Consider the following 15,923-nt stretch of genomic DNA (forward strand, 5'->3'; position numbering starts at 1 on the left):
TGAGTCTTTTAATAAATTATCTTTATAAGAAAATCATAAGTGTTGTTTCTCCTTTTTCCCCTGCCACCAGGAAAGCTACAATACTAATTTCGTGGGGGCAATGCTTGGTTCATGGTCGGTGCTCAAGAATTCTGTGTGGAAGGCAAGGGCAGGAAAGGACGGGGAAGAGGGGGGAAGGGAGGGAGAATGGAAGGAAAATTTAAAGCCATGTGTTTCGTGCATTGTTGTTTGGGCTGGGCTGTACATTGTAGAGAAAGGAGGACATATCCAATTTTTAGGACTTCCAAAGTCATCCCCTGGTGTTGTTAACAGTTCCACTACTCAAAACTTCTCTCTATTATGAAGTCCTCCCTATAGCTAATACAAATCCTCTCTGCTTGATCTTAAGCCCACTTACTCTGGTTCTGTCTCAGAGGAGAAAGGGAACAGCTGATCTCCACACTTGGCACAATAAGTCTTCATACATTTAAAGGGAGTAAGTCATCACTTCATTGCCTTTTCTTCTTCCCCTTAACAAACCCAATTCCCACAGCCTTCCTCCATGGATCCTGTTTTCTAATCCCTTAATCCAATGATGCACATTAGTACTGAGTTCAAAGTCGGTAAAAATAGCATGTTGTCAAATGGCAGTATCAGGGAGATCCAGAGCAAACACCCCCAACACGAGAAGCTTCTGTTTTACCTCCTCAGACAGCCTCTGTGGGGTCTGAGGAGAGCACGGATTCTGCCCTGGCCTCTGCTCCACAGATGGGAGGTGGAGCACAGCTTGTATAGGTATGTTCGGGCTGTCACAGCGTATCTACCGGCCTGCTCAGCAACGTCTCACACTGGGCTGGGCACAGACACACTGCGGATAACCAAACAGATGCGCTTCCTGTGTCGGGAGCAGTCTGTCAGTGTGGATGGCAGTGACTGAGTGAGTGTGTGTGTGTGCGCGTGCGCGAGCGCGCATGCATGCCAGGGAGGAGATGGAGTGGCTGGTTTATTTTGTCAGTCAACAGCTTTCAAGTGGCATCTGCCACAGCAGCAATCAACCTCTGTTGTATCATCACCAAATTGATCATTCTGGAATATGATCACCGTCGTCCTCAGGTGCTCGTATCACACAGCACCCGCCGCCTCCTGGCTACGAGGCTGTCGGAGGCACATAGCATCTCGTAACCTGTCTCATTCATCCCCGGCTCCAGATGCTGGTAGAGCATTTGGTCTTATTATGTTGTTGCTGTTGTCACTCTTGGGGATCTTCCTTCTACCAGTTTAGTGTCCTTCCTCTCTCCCCCTGATCTATCCGTTAATTCATAAATACTATTACGGGCCCAGCAGTGTGTGCTAAGTACTTTTATTTCTAGCCCTTCTTTCAGGACGGGATGTGGCTGTAATATCTCAGCATTGCAAGCCTAAGGTGGTAACTGGGATTTGGGGAGCGAAAACAATGACCCTGACAAACTGAGAATGTTTTAATCTGCATAAAGAAGGGCATTTTCTGATAGGTGGAGGCAGAGAAGAGGGAGTGGGCTTATAAGGTACCCCTCTTATCTTGAGGAAAAGGCAAGCAGAGATGCCACCCATACATACCCTCCTGCGATTCGGACCCAGACAGTCCCTCTAAAGCGTGTTTACATCTTACAGCCTGAAAATGCACCATCATCATTTCTTGAAGTCATTACTCAGAACACACCCCCACTGCATTTCATTTTTATTATCCCCATTTTAGGAACGATTAAATGGAAGCAGAGAGCAGCAGCAATGAAGCAAATCATGAGAGGCTCTGATAAAGACCGAAGCCTGAATGCTCGTTGGAACTGCTTCTCTGTGCCAGCCTATTTTTAATGCAAGTTTATGCAGCTGTCCCCCACTTAGAGAGAAGACTTACAAATGAACCCACTCTGCACACATTTTTCCACCATCCCCTGCCCTTTCCAACTTACCATGCTATCCCCGCACACATGTATGTGTGCATTCCCTGTGAAACATTCTTTTCCGCGTTCCTATATACCAAAGAGATTACTCGGCTTTCTGTGAATGTAATTCTGATCCAAAGATCTCTGCTATTCTAGCTCCCACCCCATGCCTCTTTAGTAGCTACTTACATAGGATCCCGTTAAAGTTCACAAGAGCAGGTGCTGTTTATTTTTTTAAAAAAGGAGGTTGAAGTTAGAATGGCAAAAATGGACACGGAAAGAAACAACAAATGTTGGAAAGGTTGTGGAGAAAGGGGAACCCTTTTACACTGCTGGTGGGAATGCAAGTTGGTACAGCCACTTTGGAAAACAGTGTGGAGGTTCCTCAAAAATTTAAAAATAGAGCTACCCTATGACCCAGCAATTGCACTACTGGGTATTTACCCCAAAGACACAGATGTAGGGAAAAGAAGGGCCATATGCACCCCAATGTTCATAGCAACAATGTCCGCAATAGCCAAAGTGTGGAAAGAGCTGAGATGCCCTTCAACAGATGAATGGATAAAGAAGATGTGGTCCATATATACAATGGAATATTACTCAGCCATGAGAAAGGATGAATACCCAACTTTTACATCAACATGGATGGGACTGGAGGAGATTATGCTAAGTGAAATAAGTCAAGCATAGAAAGTCAATTATCATATGGTTTCACTTATTTGTGGAACATAAGAAATAGCATGGAGGATATTAGGAGAAGGAAGGGAAAAATGGGGGGGGGTGGAATTGGAGGGAGAGATGAACCATGAGAGACTATGGACTCTGAGGAACAAACAGGGTTTTAGAGGGGAGGGGGGAGGGGGGATTGGTTAGCCCAGTGATGGGTATTAAGGAGGGCACGTACTGCATGGAGCACTGGGTGTTATATGAAAACAATGGATCGTGGATCACCACATCAAAAACCAATGATGTATTGTATGGTGACTAACATAACATAATAAAATTTAAAAAAAAAAGGAGGTTGAGCAAATATATAAAATTTTTATATGCTTGAAGTGTTTTCAGAGAAAATACATTAGACCCTGGAAACAATGATTTCTCAGGGGATGGGCCTGGGGGAACCGAGGATCACAGATAAGAGGATGTTCTTTTCACTGGATACCCTCTTGTACCATTTGACTTAGTACCGTGTGCAAATGTTACCTAAGAAAAGGAGGAGGGCACCAACTGACATTTGTTGAATACTGGCTATGTTTCAGTCACTATTAACTGGTGTTTTACTATAAAATCTCCTTTAATCTTTATAACAGCCTTACGTAAAACCCTATTTTTACAAAAGGGAAATAGAGTCGGGTAGTATCATCGCCTGGTTTACGCAGCTGATAAATGGCACTTGGGGCATTCATCTCAGCTCTTTTATCTTCTTATTATTATTTAAATTCAATTAGCCAACATGTAGTACATCATTAGTTTCATTTCAGCTCTTTCTGATTTCCAAAACCATGCTCAGTCCCAGATTATGCTGCCTGGACTTCAAGTCGTTCAAAAGAAACCAGATTTATAAGACAATGGCTGTGAGACTACTTTTTAAAACCTGAAAGGATATAGTGAAGGCCCCTCACAATGGTTTACACCAGCATCTGAGTGAGTCTTCCTCAACCTGAGGCTCCTTGTTGGAAACTGTTGAGGCTCGCCACCACTGGGAAGTTGGGTCTCACTGAAGATGGCCTCCGCCCCGCCCCGCAGAGCATCGCTGCTTGTGGCCTGCTCACACCCACGGTGGAGTATGCCCCTGCTCTCCTGCACTCTTCAGTAAACCAGTCTGTCTACCTGGGAGAGTTTCGGGCAGAAGTGAACTAACACTCCTAAGTATATGGACTCATTCATTTAATGGTTATCTTTTGAGTGGTCATTCTGAGCCAGGCACTCTCCTTAAGCGTTAGGATTACAGAGGTGAACAAGGTCCTTGCTCCCAGGAAGAATCTGCCCTGGTGTAAGGAGACAGGCAGTAAGCAATCAGGCAAATAGGCAAAACATCAGGTAGAAAATACACTGAAGAAAATTAAAATCAGCTCTTCTGATAGAGTGGCTGGGTGAGTACTTTAGCTCGAGTCCCCAAGGAAGGCCTTCTGAGGAGATGATATTTATCTAAATGACAAGAATGACAAATATTCACTGGGAGCTACTGTCCTTAGAAACAAACTCAGGTTCCTTTTGTATGCCTCAGCTCGCACCCCAAATCCATTCCAAGCCCTGACTTATTTACAACGTGAAATTTGCGATTCCAGAAGCTAGAGCCAGAAAGGACCCTAGATGTCTTCTTAATCTCATGCCAGTATTTTAGACACGAGAAGAGAAAGTTCCAGAGAAGTGAAAAGAGCATGGTCACGTAGTTAGTTAGGGGCATGACCAGAAGCTGTGGGTCCTGTCTTTTAGCCCTCATTTCCCCCACAAATCCAGATTCCTTCCCCATTTATCTTCCCAGTATCCATCTCCTCACTGTAGACTCTTTGCCCTGGTGCCTACATCTATGGAGTCCACAGACACTAAATCTTCCCTGGACTACATGGAACCTTCTAGAGTGGTATTAGAAATCCTGAGAACACAGAGGGTCCTGGGGGCCAGGGTAACGGGGAAAAAAAGTGTATAACTTCCCACGGTACAATTTCAGCACATCACAGACATGCTCTAGGTCTGCGCCCAGTTCCTGCCACCCCTCCCTGCCCATAAGTGAGCCCTAACAAGGGGTTCCACACTGGGGAACCTCCTGGCTCTGTGAACTCAATGAACAGTAAAGACCCCTCTCTTCAGCAATGTTCCCTGATTTAACCAAGTCAGTATGAAAATGTTCTATTCTATGAGCCCACCACCTCCCAAAAAGCCTTATAAAAAGATAAACCACAGAATTTCTTTAAATAACAAGCTCCCCTAGTACATTTAAAGTATGATCTATGAAAACTCAATCTACATAAAGATTTTATCTCCCCTCTGCCCCCAAAAAGAGGTATTACATCAAGGGCAATAGCACAAACTTGGATTCTTAATGATAGATTTTAGACTCTTGTATTATGTAATGGTTCTCATTCATTTGACACATACTTATTGAACCGCTCTATGCAATACACTCATCTAGGCTGCTGGGAGGACACAGTGATATAAAGACACAGTGTCTGCCGTCTGGAAGCACACATACACACAACTCTAACACCGACAGATGTGGTAGCGCTACAACAGAGGTAGGAACAAAAGCTGCAGGGGACAAGGGAATGTGAGAGATTATATCTCGGTCAAAGATGAGAGAAGAAGACAATAACATTTTAATTGGGTTTCAAACGATGGTTATGATTTATGTAATTGGACAACCCATTCCAGAAAAAGGAAACGTCACGACATGCTGTACAGGAAGCAAGATGTACCGAGACAGCCCAATGTAGCTTGATGGTGAGACAGGAAACAGCAAGGCAGAGAAGACAGGTCTTGAAAGGTAGACCAGAGCCCTGAATGCAAAAATAAAGTCTGGACCCGATGCATAAACCACAGAAACTCCGAGCAAGTTTTGGGCTGAGAAAGAACGTAATCAGAGTTGTGCCTTTCAATGAGTTGAAATTCATTCTAGCAGCCATGTCCAGGACTGATCTGAATGGATAAAGGTAGGCATCAAGGACACGGAGGCCCATTTTAAAAATTATCACATGGTTCCTGGATCATATTTATCCACAGAACCATTTCTCAGCAAAGCACCTCAAGGAACAAATGACCTGAAGGACATACATGAGAAACACCAGTGCTGACATTACTCTCGGGAACATCCGTATTTAAGTAGGAATCAGGGATAACAATAAAAGCAAATACCTATTAAGGGCTTACTATATGCCAGGCACATTTGTAAGTCTTTATATTAATATATTTAATCCTCATAACAACCCTGTTATCTTGGTACTATTATTTTTAAACCCATTTTATAGATGAGGAAACTTGAGGCACAGAGTAGTTAAGAGATTTGTCCAAGCTCCGACGTAGACAAGTTTGTGAGTAGAGGAGCTAGGAATTGAACCTAGGTAGTCTGGCACCCACAGAAATTAATTTCTGATTGATAGAGTTTCAGACACTGGGATCAGCTGGCAGGGGGTGAGATCCTGAGAGGAGCCTTGCATGGCAAGCCTCTAATCACAGTAAATTCAAACCTGTGTGTTTGTAAATCAGGTTTCATCGACTTCCCCAGTACACTGTGTAGGATACAACTTCTGAATTGTACCACTAATTTGATTTCTTCATGAAATTATGTTATATTATACATGTGTACTCTCTTCCATTAAGACAAAGTCATGATTCAGACAGCACCATAACCAATAAAAATGGTAATGCATTAAGAAACTAATCTCTTGATTAACCAAAGGAGCAAGAAAATGAAGATGCAAGTTTGAGAAATGACTTCTTCTATGTTCTTCAAAGTACTGCACTCTTACTTCCCAGCGCAGAGACCAAAACCAAGGTTTGGTTTGGTTTTCCTTGAACGTGTTGCAAAATTTTATATCCCTACCCCATCTACTTAGCTCAAGAATTGCCAAAAGATATGTCCTACCCTCTCCCACTTCCTCTCCTTGTTCAGAAGGATTATCACCAGTTTCGGGTGCATCTGGTAGCCATCTTCACTGAAGGACAGATTTCTTCCCTCAAAAGTGACATTGATCAGATACCTGTAAAGATAAAATAAAAGAAAGGTTAAAAGTATGAAGAAGGTATGCCAACAACAAGATAGCTGGGAAGACAGAGAGAAAGGTGAATGGAGACAGACACATAGATAGATATATAAATACCACCGTGAAACCTGGTATCCTTCCAGCTCCCATTTGGTTATGCACTGAGTTGTCCAAGTTTTCACATAATAGGAATAATATGAAAAGATAAGAAACCTACTTCATTAGGTTTGTAAGGCTTAAATGAGATAACTTACCATGAGGCCTGGTACATAGTAAACCTTCCTTAAGCATTAACAATTATTATTCCCAAAAGGATGTCCATTAAAGGGTGAAGGTTGTAGAAGAAAAGAAAGTGGGAGTGTTATGGTAAGAAAGGTGGCATATTGAGCATAGGGTCTCTCTGCCTCCCAGAGATAGGTACATACTTTTGAACTCTTGTTAAGATCTGGCCCAGCCCATACTTCTAAGAGTTGTGAGATGAGTCAGGGATCTGGTTCCACAAGATGCATCTGGAAACCAGGGCTATTGCACTGTGTATAATGAACAGAAAATACCAGGGGGTTGTGGGGAAGGAGGGAGAGGTATTTCAGAAAGTATTCCAGGCACAGGCACATAAATTAGCGGAAACTCTGGAAGTAACTAGAGTCAGACCAATGAATTGTCTTCCTCCTCGACACCTGCACCTCCAGCCGACCCCGTTCCCCTGTTGGTTGCTCTGATCTGATGAAGAGTTCCCTCACCGGGAATTCCCACTGGCATGCTCATTACAACCACATTAGTGCAACTGTGGAGATGGTAATTAATGTCCCTTTACCATAATGGCCCGAGGAGTCAATAATGATTAGCTCAGTGTTCACAAGACATGCTACTCTAGAGCCTTGGGCCTGACGCTGCCGTGAGACATGTCTCTGCTGAGAAGCAAAAGATGTATTTTGTAATTGCCACAAGGTTTCCAAGGGGCTTCGAATTTGTGACCGACAACAGTTTCCCAACACATTGAAGGGAAGAAGAACGCATTAGGAGACAGCTTAAAGTTTCCTCTTTTAAGTCTTCTCATTCAATGAAACTGTGAGACTCTTCATTCTTCCAGGTAACCTTAGGTTAGGCAACAAGGTTGCTAAGATGCATATCCTTCAGGCAATTATAAAGATGACTAGAGATCATGAACCAAATCTTCATGGAACACTTCTTACTTCTAGAGCTGCTTGGGCTTTTTCAGCCTGTCATTCTCTGGTCTTATGGTCTTCACAAATGCAATCAAGACCTGATTCAGTGCACAAATGCACTGAAGACCTCAAAAGAAGAGAGATTCTTAGACTCTCAGAACTGAAAGAGCCCTTCATGATCAACTAGTCCACCACTTCTTACAGTCTATGCTTTCCCTCTACAACATAAGATGGGCTCTCTCAGCTCTTCTTAATATCATGGCACCCTCAACCCTCAAGGTAGTCATCTCACTGTTGGGCAGAGGTTTTTGGTTTTGTTTTTACTTAAAGTTGAAATCTGCTCCCCTGACACCCCTAGATCCTGGTCTCCTCCTTAGATATTATACAGTTTTAGTCTAATCCTTCTTCCACATGAAAGCTCTTCAAGTATTCAAAGACATTTATCACGGCTACCTTATAAATTTTAATCTTTGAAGAAAACTTAAGCTCATTTAGTTCTAGAATTTTAACTTGATAGGTGAAGGAAACCTAAGCACGGAGAAGTCAAATTATTTGCCCAATGTTCCACAGCTAATTGGGAGCAGAGATAACAGGTTAAGCCACACTCCCAGTCCCATGATCTCTTCACCCTCCCATCCTGACTGTCATATGCCACATCAGGTTTAACATCTCCAGTTCCTTTACGTAGTTATCACATGCCATGACTTCAAGTCCCCTCCTCTTATCCCCTGGCTGCTATTTCTGGACACCTCCAACTGGTAAATGTGTAGCACTCCTAGTTCAACTCGACGCTCCACATGGCATCCTCCCCATTCCTTGCACTGCCCCTCATCTTTCAGCTCTATGCTGCTTGCTCAAGCCCATCACCAGTTAGAAAATAATATTCAGATCTCCTGTAGTTCACAGTTTCAACACTCCAGCCAAAGCCGTATATAATTCGTTCCAAGGAACAGAATCACAAAGCCACAAAACAAAAATATTTTAAACTAACAAACCAGAATTTAAGCACCCAATGTAATTAACTTGGAAAGTATGTTCTTACTACAATAATATTGCATTGCTTAGAATAATTTCTGGAACTCTTCAGAGAAGGTTAATGAGACATGCAAACAAATTTTAGTTTTCTCTCTTTTTTTGGAAGAAAGGAGGGAGGAGAAAGGAAGGAAGGGGAAGGGAGGAAGGGAAAGAGAGAGAAATAAGTCACCTGGCTTAAGTACCCATCTTTTGCCGGATATGGTTCAGAATAATTCTGACTTCATCTAAATTAAGATATGTTTTCTTTTTTAAGTGTCCATTTCAGAAGGCAATTATAAGAAAAGTTCCAAAAATAATTTAAGTAATAAGCAGCATGAATGGCTTCTCAAGATGACTTCTTTGAAGGAGACAGCATTGAATTGGGCGTACAAGTTTTAAAATTCAAACTTTCAGAAAATAAACCACACTCATGGGTAAGGTAGTTGCTCTACAGTTAAATTTTTCTAGTTACTCCACATCTTTCTGATTTTTCTTTTAAATTCTTTCTGGGATGTTCTCTCTCTTCCAGCTCTACAGGATCATTTTATTCTACCTAGGCACTTCTCCCACATTTTACACTTACCAAAAATATTGATAAATTTTATGACAATATACAAAATATTCTTTCCCAAAGTATCCTATAATCACTCATATCCTTCAGCAGCATATAGATTAATCATTCACATTGTGTTTTTCTGAGTAATTCCCTCTGATGAGCCAACATTTAGCTATCAGTGAGGAGCTTGCAAATATACACCTGGCCTGAACAATGATGCCCTTTGAATAGCAGAACAAAGCAATCCACTCACTAGTAACAAAAAAGTGAAAAAATAATTGGGACTGTGGTCACTTCTAGGCATGGGACTTTGGCTCCTGAACCTGAGTTTTTCCTCTTTAAAATGGAAACACCCCTCTACCTCCAGCTTATCAGGTAAGCCTGATGTGCTGATCAAATGAAATAATGGGTAGGAAGACTATAGAAAAGAGGAGGCAAATATAAGGTTATATATTAGCAAAAATTCAGAAAAAGAATATATTAGCAGGATTTGAATATCTAAAGGCAAGAAACTTGCCTCATTTTGGACCTCACCGAGTGAAGTATGATAACTACATTTTAACGAGACCCAATTATCAATGGAATACATTGGAGGAATGGAGATTGCATTCCTCATAGGAAGGATAAACTAGGTCAAATGGTCATATTAGTCAATTTAACTTTCCATAATGCCTGAAAATATCCAACTACCTCTGGATCTAGCTGCACTTTGCCAATTTTGAACATTAATTAAAACCTCAAAGCTTCCATGTGTAAATCCTTGGCAAAGGATTAAACTATAATTAAGAGATGCCACAGCTATTCTGTTTTTCTCTAAACATGCCATCCTTAAGTATACAGTCAGAAAGCCTGGCTCAAGTGGCAGCCAAATTCAGAAGACTCAAGTCTCCTGGAAGCCCCAGCAAGGCTTGGTATATAAATATATATATTGCTTGATTTGTCTCTAGGATGTAGATGGACCCGTAAGAAACCTTACTGTGTCTCATCAAGTTCTAGTATTACACAGAATCTCAAATTGTTAGAACCAGAAGAACATTTAGAAGCTATCCACATTGAGAACTCTCATTTTAGAAAAGGGAAAACAGGCTCCAAGATGCTACCCTCTTTTCCAAGTTGACCTCCCTATTCAAGACTGCAGTTCAAGTCTTCTGGTTTTCAGTTCAGTGTTCTTTTCATGATATCACCAAGTGAAGTGAAAGCAGTTTTACAAGTCCCAGATGTGCATTTTAGCACATTCTCATGTCACATGTCATGCCCTGGACTATGCAGATCCCTAATACAGACTGCATAAAATAAAAGGCATCTCATTTCCTGCTTGACTCCTCCTTGAGAAAGAGCCTCAGAACCCTGATGGGCTCAGAGCCAATACATTCACTTTATATGGCCAAAGTCATACTCCAGTGGGTTTAATGAGGTCAAGCTGAGGTAAAAAAGCCCTTGTGCCTCTTTGACTTTGACCATGCCACTCAGAGCTCATCCACTGCACCACAATGATACCTAAAGCAATGATTTAGCAGTATGTCCTGTGTGGGAGGCATCCAGAAGAGCTCTGCCAGAATTTTCCCAGGAAACCAAGAGCCTTGGCACTGCAATACTCACTCTGCCCTCCATATTTTTACAAGGCACTGGATTTTTTTTATTAATATCTGTTAATATGGTAGTAAGAAAGATAAGTCTCTTCATTTCATCCGATCCTTTCATTGCTAGATGAAGCAGATGAAGTCCAGAAGGATTTGTGGTTTACCATGATCAGATGACAGGGCTGGAAACAGCATGCAGGTGTCCTCACCCTGGGTCCAGCATCCTTCCTGCTCACCGCCATGCCTCAAAAACAGTGGCTTTTTTCATATTCTCTTTCCATTCTCCAGCTATTAAGAGCAAAGCAATAAAGGAAAAACAATTCCAGAGAGGAGACTGGAATCCTTGACTCCTTGTTTGCAACTTCTAACTCCAAAATTCTGTAACTCTGTAATTGAGTCTTTGGTGTGTCACTCACCTGTTAAGGCCTTCAAGTCCCTCATCTATAAAATGGACTGGTTCATACCATCTGACTCATCTGATGAGGGAAGTACAGGGATGCTCCTCTAACACGCTCTCTAGTTCATCTGCGGTTGTTACATTATTACACTTCATTGGCTGGATGGCAAAACCACACATCCTTCAGTCTTTCTCTTGTCTCTCTTAATCATTTTACTATTTCACTTAGCATTACTTTGTATACACATTTTCTCTTGAAATCATGGAAACAATTTCTCACAGGATTAGAAATAGTGGACTTGAAAACACTTAAAAGCTACCTAAGTAGAGGCCAGTACTGGGGGAAAGAGGGAAAGATATGTAAAAATTAGACAATTGGTGTTATGTTTTGGTAAACTAAATAGAAATTTCTGACTTTGGCCCAACTTAAAAATTCATGTTTATCACAGCGAATCCAAAATGACCCATCCAGTAGAATGCTGTCAATGTGGCAGGCCATGGCCAGGGAGCAATTCTCCACTGGACTTACCAATGGGTCCCTGTAGGATTAAACCCAGAAGAGATATCTCATTGGTAAGATATCCTACGTGCAAATGATGATCTAGACGATGCCCCAAAATGCTGGTAGAAAAGACATAAAGAAGAACAGAAAAACAACTGAAGAGCAGAGGACTGCACTATGTATCACACACATACTCCATCACCACCATGACCACTATCCAGGCGGTGTAGCATGGTTTGAGCAAGGATGCTGCAGTCACACAACCTTCGTTCAAATCCTGGACCCATCAGTTCCTAAATTGTGTGGCAATCTTTTTAAGATACGTGAATTATTTTATTCTTGCCAACCATGGTTTTCTTTTCAAGGAAAAGGGATTTAAAGAAGTTTTAAAGGTCTCCTTCAACATATAATGTCATATATAAAAATCTTAAACCATGCTGTTGAACAAAAGAATTAGAAATACCAGTTTCCTAAGCTGTCGAATACAGTTCTTTTCCCTTATTTCTGTATAATGATACTTAATAGAGAACCTCAAGAAAAACTAAAGAGCACATTGTAATATTAATTTTTAATTACTTGAAAAAAGATTAAAAATAGTTTGTCTTCCGGTAAATTAAACATTTGCTCTGAAATGGTGTTTATATCATTAATTTATTTTGCAAACCATTCTTCACAACTCATAAAAGTTTCAAGTTTAGGCTAGTCCATATCTTAGTTATTTAAATTCTAAGTCCATGGTGTTAAATTAATGAGATAGTAAAGTATCTTGAGGACTGACTGATATAAATTTAATATGCTTCCTCTTGCCTGTTGGTGGTGAGGACTGTGCTTGGGGCCCTGAGCAGTCTGGGTTGAGCTGCATTCATGTGAGGGGTAAATGGTGATGTATCAATTTACCATCTATTGCAATGAAAAGACTTCTCAGGCCTCTAGGCCTAATAGAGAAAAAAAATTCTGCTTCATGACTGAATATCATGAATTATTTTCATGCGGAATGAAAGAAAACAGAAGAGCACTGTTGGAAGTTGCCCAACAATCCCTGCTTGAACATAAGAGGGCAGAGAACATTAACTTTCCTCCAGAAAGATGTTAAATCAATGAGCATTGGGAGTGGTTCTGCCACAAGCTGGAATGACCTCATGCCTGCCCACCTGCAGTAGCCTTTCACCAAGTCGGGTCAATGTGGCAGGAAACAGTTCTCCTCTGGACTGATGGGTCCATCTGGATCAAACCCAGGAGCTGGTCCTCATTCATAAAATAGCCTACACCCAAATGAATGACAAAGCCTGGACAATGCTTAGTAGTGAGGAGTAGAAAGAAAATAAGAGGGAGAAAGAGAAGAGGTTAAGCAAAGAGGAAAGGAATGTGATTATGGACTGAACACACACACACACACACACACACACACACACACACACCACCCCCACCAACAGACCATGCAGTGTGGTGTGTAAGAGCAAGGACACTGGAGTCAGATGAGCTCTGCACAAGTCCTTGATCTACCAGTTCTGAAGTTGTATGATCTCACAAATTAATTTGACTTCTGTCTCAGTTTCTTTGCCATAAAAAAATGGGCGTAAAAATAGTACCTACCTCATAAGACGGTTGTGAGGACATACAGGACTTAGAACTGCACCTATCACTTAGTGAACCTTACGTGTTAGCTGCTTCTGTTATAACTACCTTTTTTTTTTTTTTAGGTTCCTTGGATATCAGAGAATGCTAGTTTGCAGAGACTTTTGGATCAGTCTAACTTTTCATAGTTAGAACCAAACACCCTGGAGTTCGGGGAAATGCTGCTACTCTTTGGCATGTTAAATTCAGAGTCTGAGTCTCCCCATTCCTGGATCTCTTCTTTTCCATAGTAACACCAGTCCAGGACATTTCCTCTCATTCCCACAATATCCCAAACTCTGAAGGCTCGGGAACATTTGTCTTCGTACTAGGATTGGTTACCCCTATGAGGTTTCGTGTAGTGGGGAATTACCTAATCATACTTGAATATAAAGTTCACTTCCTAAGAAAGGCAAAAGATGAACTCATATCCCCATAATTTTAGCCTAGAGTAAATGACTCCTCAAAATGACCCCCATCCTGACCTCCCAGAGCCCTGCTTTGAACGCTGTGTAACTCTCTTTAAAGTTCCTTTGTAAGGGGCAAATTCTCGCTTGTGTATTCCTTAGGGAACTAGTGAGGCTGCCTTTAAAAAAAAATTTTTTTTTTATTACTACATCACTTCATTTAATGCTTATATTGGATACTTAGGGAATACAGATATACCTAATCACAACACTGAGGTTTACATAGTATTTTTAAAGTTTTTACTTAAATTCCAGTATAGTTAACATACAGCGTACTGTTAGCTTCAGGTGTACAATATAGTGATTCAATGCAGTGTGCTGAGCAGTCAAGCTGTTTCTCATTTAGGGAACTGTGCATAGAACTCAGTAATGGAGAAGGAATTCTTTCTTGTCGTCATGCCCACGACCTGTAGTCACCTCTGCTAGAGGTGAGACGTGCTAAGGTGCTACAGGAAATCCAGAGTTACTAGAGGCAGTAGGAAAGGTGAAACTCCCCAGTGGCAAGGAATCAAGAACTTCTGGATCATGTTATTGCCACTGGATATTTTTTTCCTTTTGAATTCATATTTCCATGCTGTACATAAGTTAAACTCACTTTCATTTTAAAAAACACTGAACAAAAAATCCCTTTCCTCTTCCACGGATTAGGTGCTCTATCTGTTGGAATATAGACCTAGAAGCTATCAAAGCCAAGTGGTGGGACCTTCCCAGAGAAAACACCAAGACAGGTCAAAGGCTAGCTGATCCCTGAGCATGCTGATGTTTCTTCTTTATGCTTACTAATAATTTTAAGGTGAAGCTTTGCCTTTCTGACATCCATTTTAGCTCATGAGCTGGCAACACTACTCAGGGGCTATGCCAAGACCAGCCAAACAATGACTGGCAAAGATTTCTCTAGGACATTCCACTTTGACCAGGAGTCTTTTTCTTCTTGTGAACTTTCCGACTTAACTATAAGAATCCTTGGGCATATATACCCAAGAAACCCTTGGTCAAGAATCCAGAGTGACCTGGGAATGATATCAAGGGAGAAGAATAAGGAGGATTTTCTCCTCCTTTTTGATCTTTCTCTATTTCCTCCATTTGTTCTTCTCCGTTCTGGAGTCCTTCTCTATTCTCTCTTACATTTTAGGTGGTCAACAAAATCTACACACTGGCAGTACCTCCATTTACACAGTTCCTACTCCCTCTATAGCTACCATATGCTTACTTTCACAACTCCCTCCAACAGCTCTACTGAAGGGTAGCAAAATGGGTGAACAAATGAATTAGTGAGATGGCTTCAGTTACAGGGATTGGGAGTGGAGGTTATGAGGAGCTGTCACCCATGGACAAAGGAGCTGTAATTTAGTCTCCCCGTAATGATTGGCAGATGTCTTTAAATGGAGATTTCTAGAAGCAATTGTATTGAATGGGAGGGAAAGAGGGTCAAAAGAGTGAGGGTATTCCAGGGTCAGGCAACAGTTTCAAACAGACAGAGGAGTCAAGATGTCTGGGTGACGATTATGTCTTTAGGGGAGATAGGTGCTCCATAATCACATCATGCTACAGATGTGATAGGGAAACAGTAGTGGAGGCTGTTGACACATTCAAAAACACATCTCTGTCTTCAGAAAACCCAATTATGAACCACACCTGCCCCTTTCACATAGAAAATAAAGTGAGTTTTTGAGTCTAGGGTCCAGAGAAAGACCAGGGGGACAAAAGAGATGCAAAGTTCAATATAAAATGGGAGTGGAGAAAGTGAACTGTCAGGAAAGTTGGTTAGCAATTTTGTTAATGTGGCTCCCATAGCACAGTCTGGAAGAATGGCTTTCTGGGACTACAGTTTAGTGGGAAGACCCATCCCCAAAAGTATGGTTGAATTTGAAGGTGCAGGAAATGTATACCAGGCAGTAGTAAAAGGGACTTCATGGACTTGAAAACAGTGAGATGAAATGTATATATAATCAAGGAGAATATACCAAGATGGAAACCCCAATGCAAAGGTGCTGGTCAAAGGTTACTAGCCAAACACACATCCTAT

General features: G+C 41.5%; 1 protein-coding gene across 2 annotated transcripts in view; it reads right to left on the bottom strand.

Annotated features, from left to right (window-relative positions):
• Positions 1–15,923, bottom strand: part of GRIN2B (glutamate ionotropic receptor NMDA type subunit 2B) — a 409,231-nt gene that overhangs the window by 102,911 nt on the left and 290,397 nt on the right. For both annotated transcript variants that reach the window (XM_032391811.1, XM_032391812.1), the window contains one exon: positions 6,484–6,598. In XM_032391811.1, the coding sequence (XP_032247702.1) occupies positions 6,484–6,598 (115 nt within the window). The remainder of the gene's footprint in view (positions 1–6,483; positions 6,599–15,923) is intronic.

Source organism: Phoca vitulina, unplaced genomic scaffold (assembly GCF_004348235.1).
Source record: "Phoca vitulina isolate PV1807 unplaced genomic scaffold, GSC_HSeal_1.0 scaffold64, whole genome shotgun sequence".
Lineage (NCBI taxonomy): Eukaryota > Metazoa > Chordata > Mammalia > Carnivora > Phocidae > Phoca > Phoca vitulina.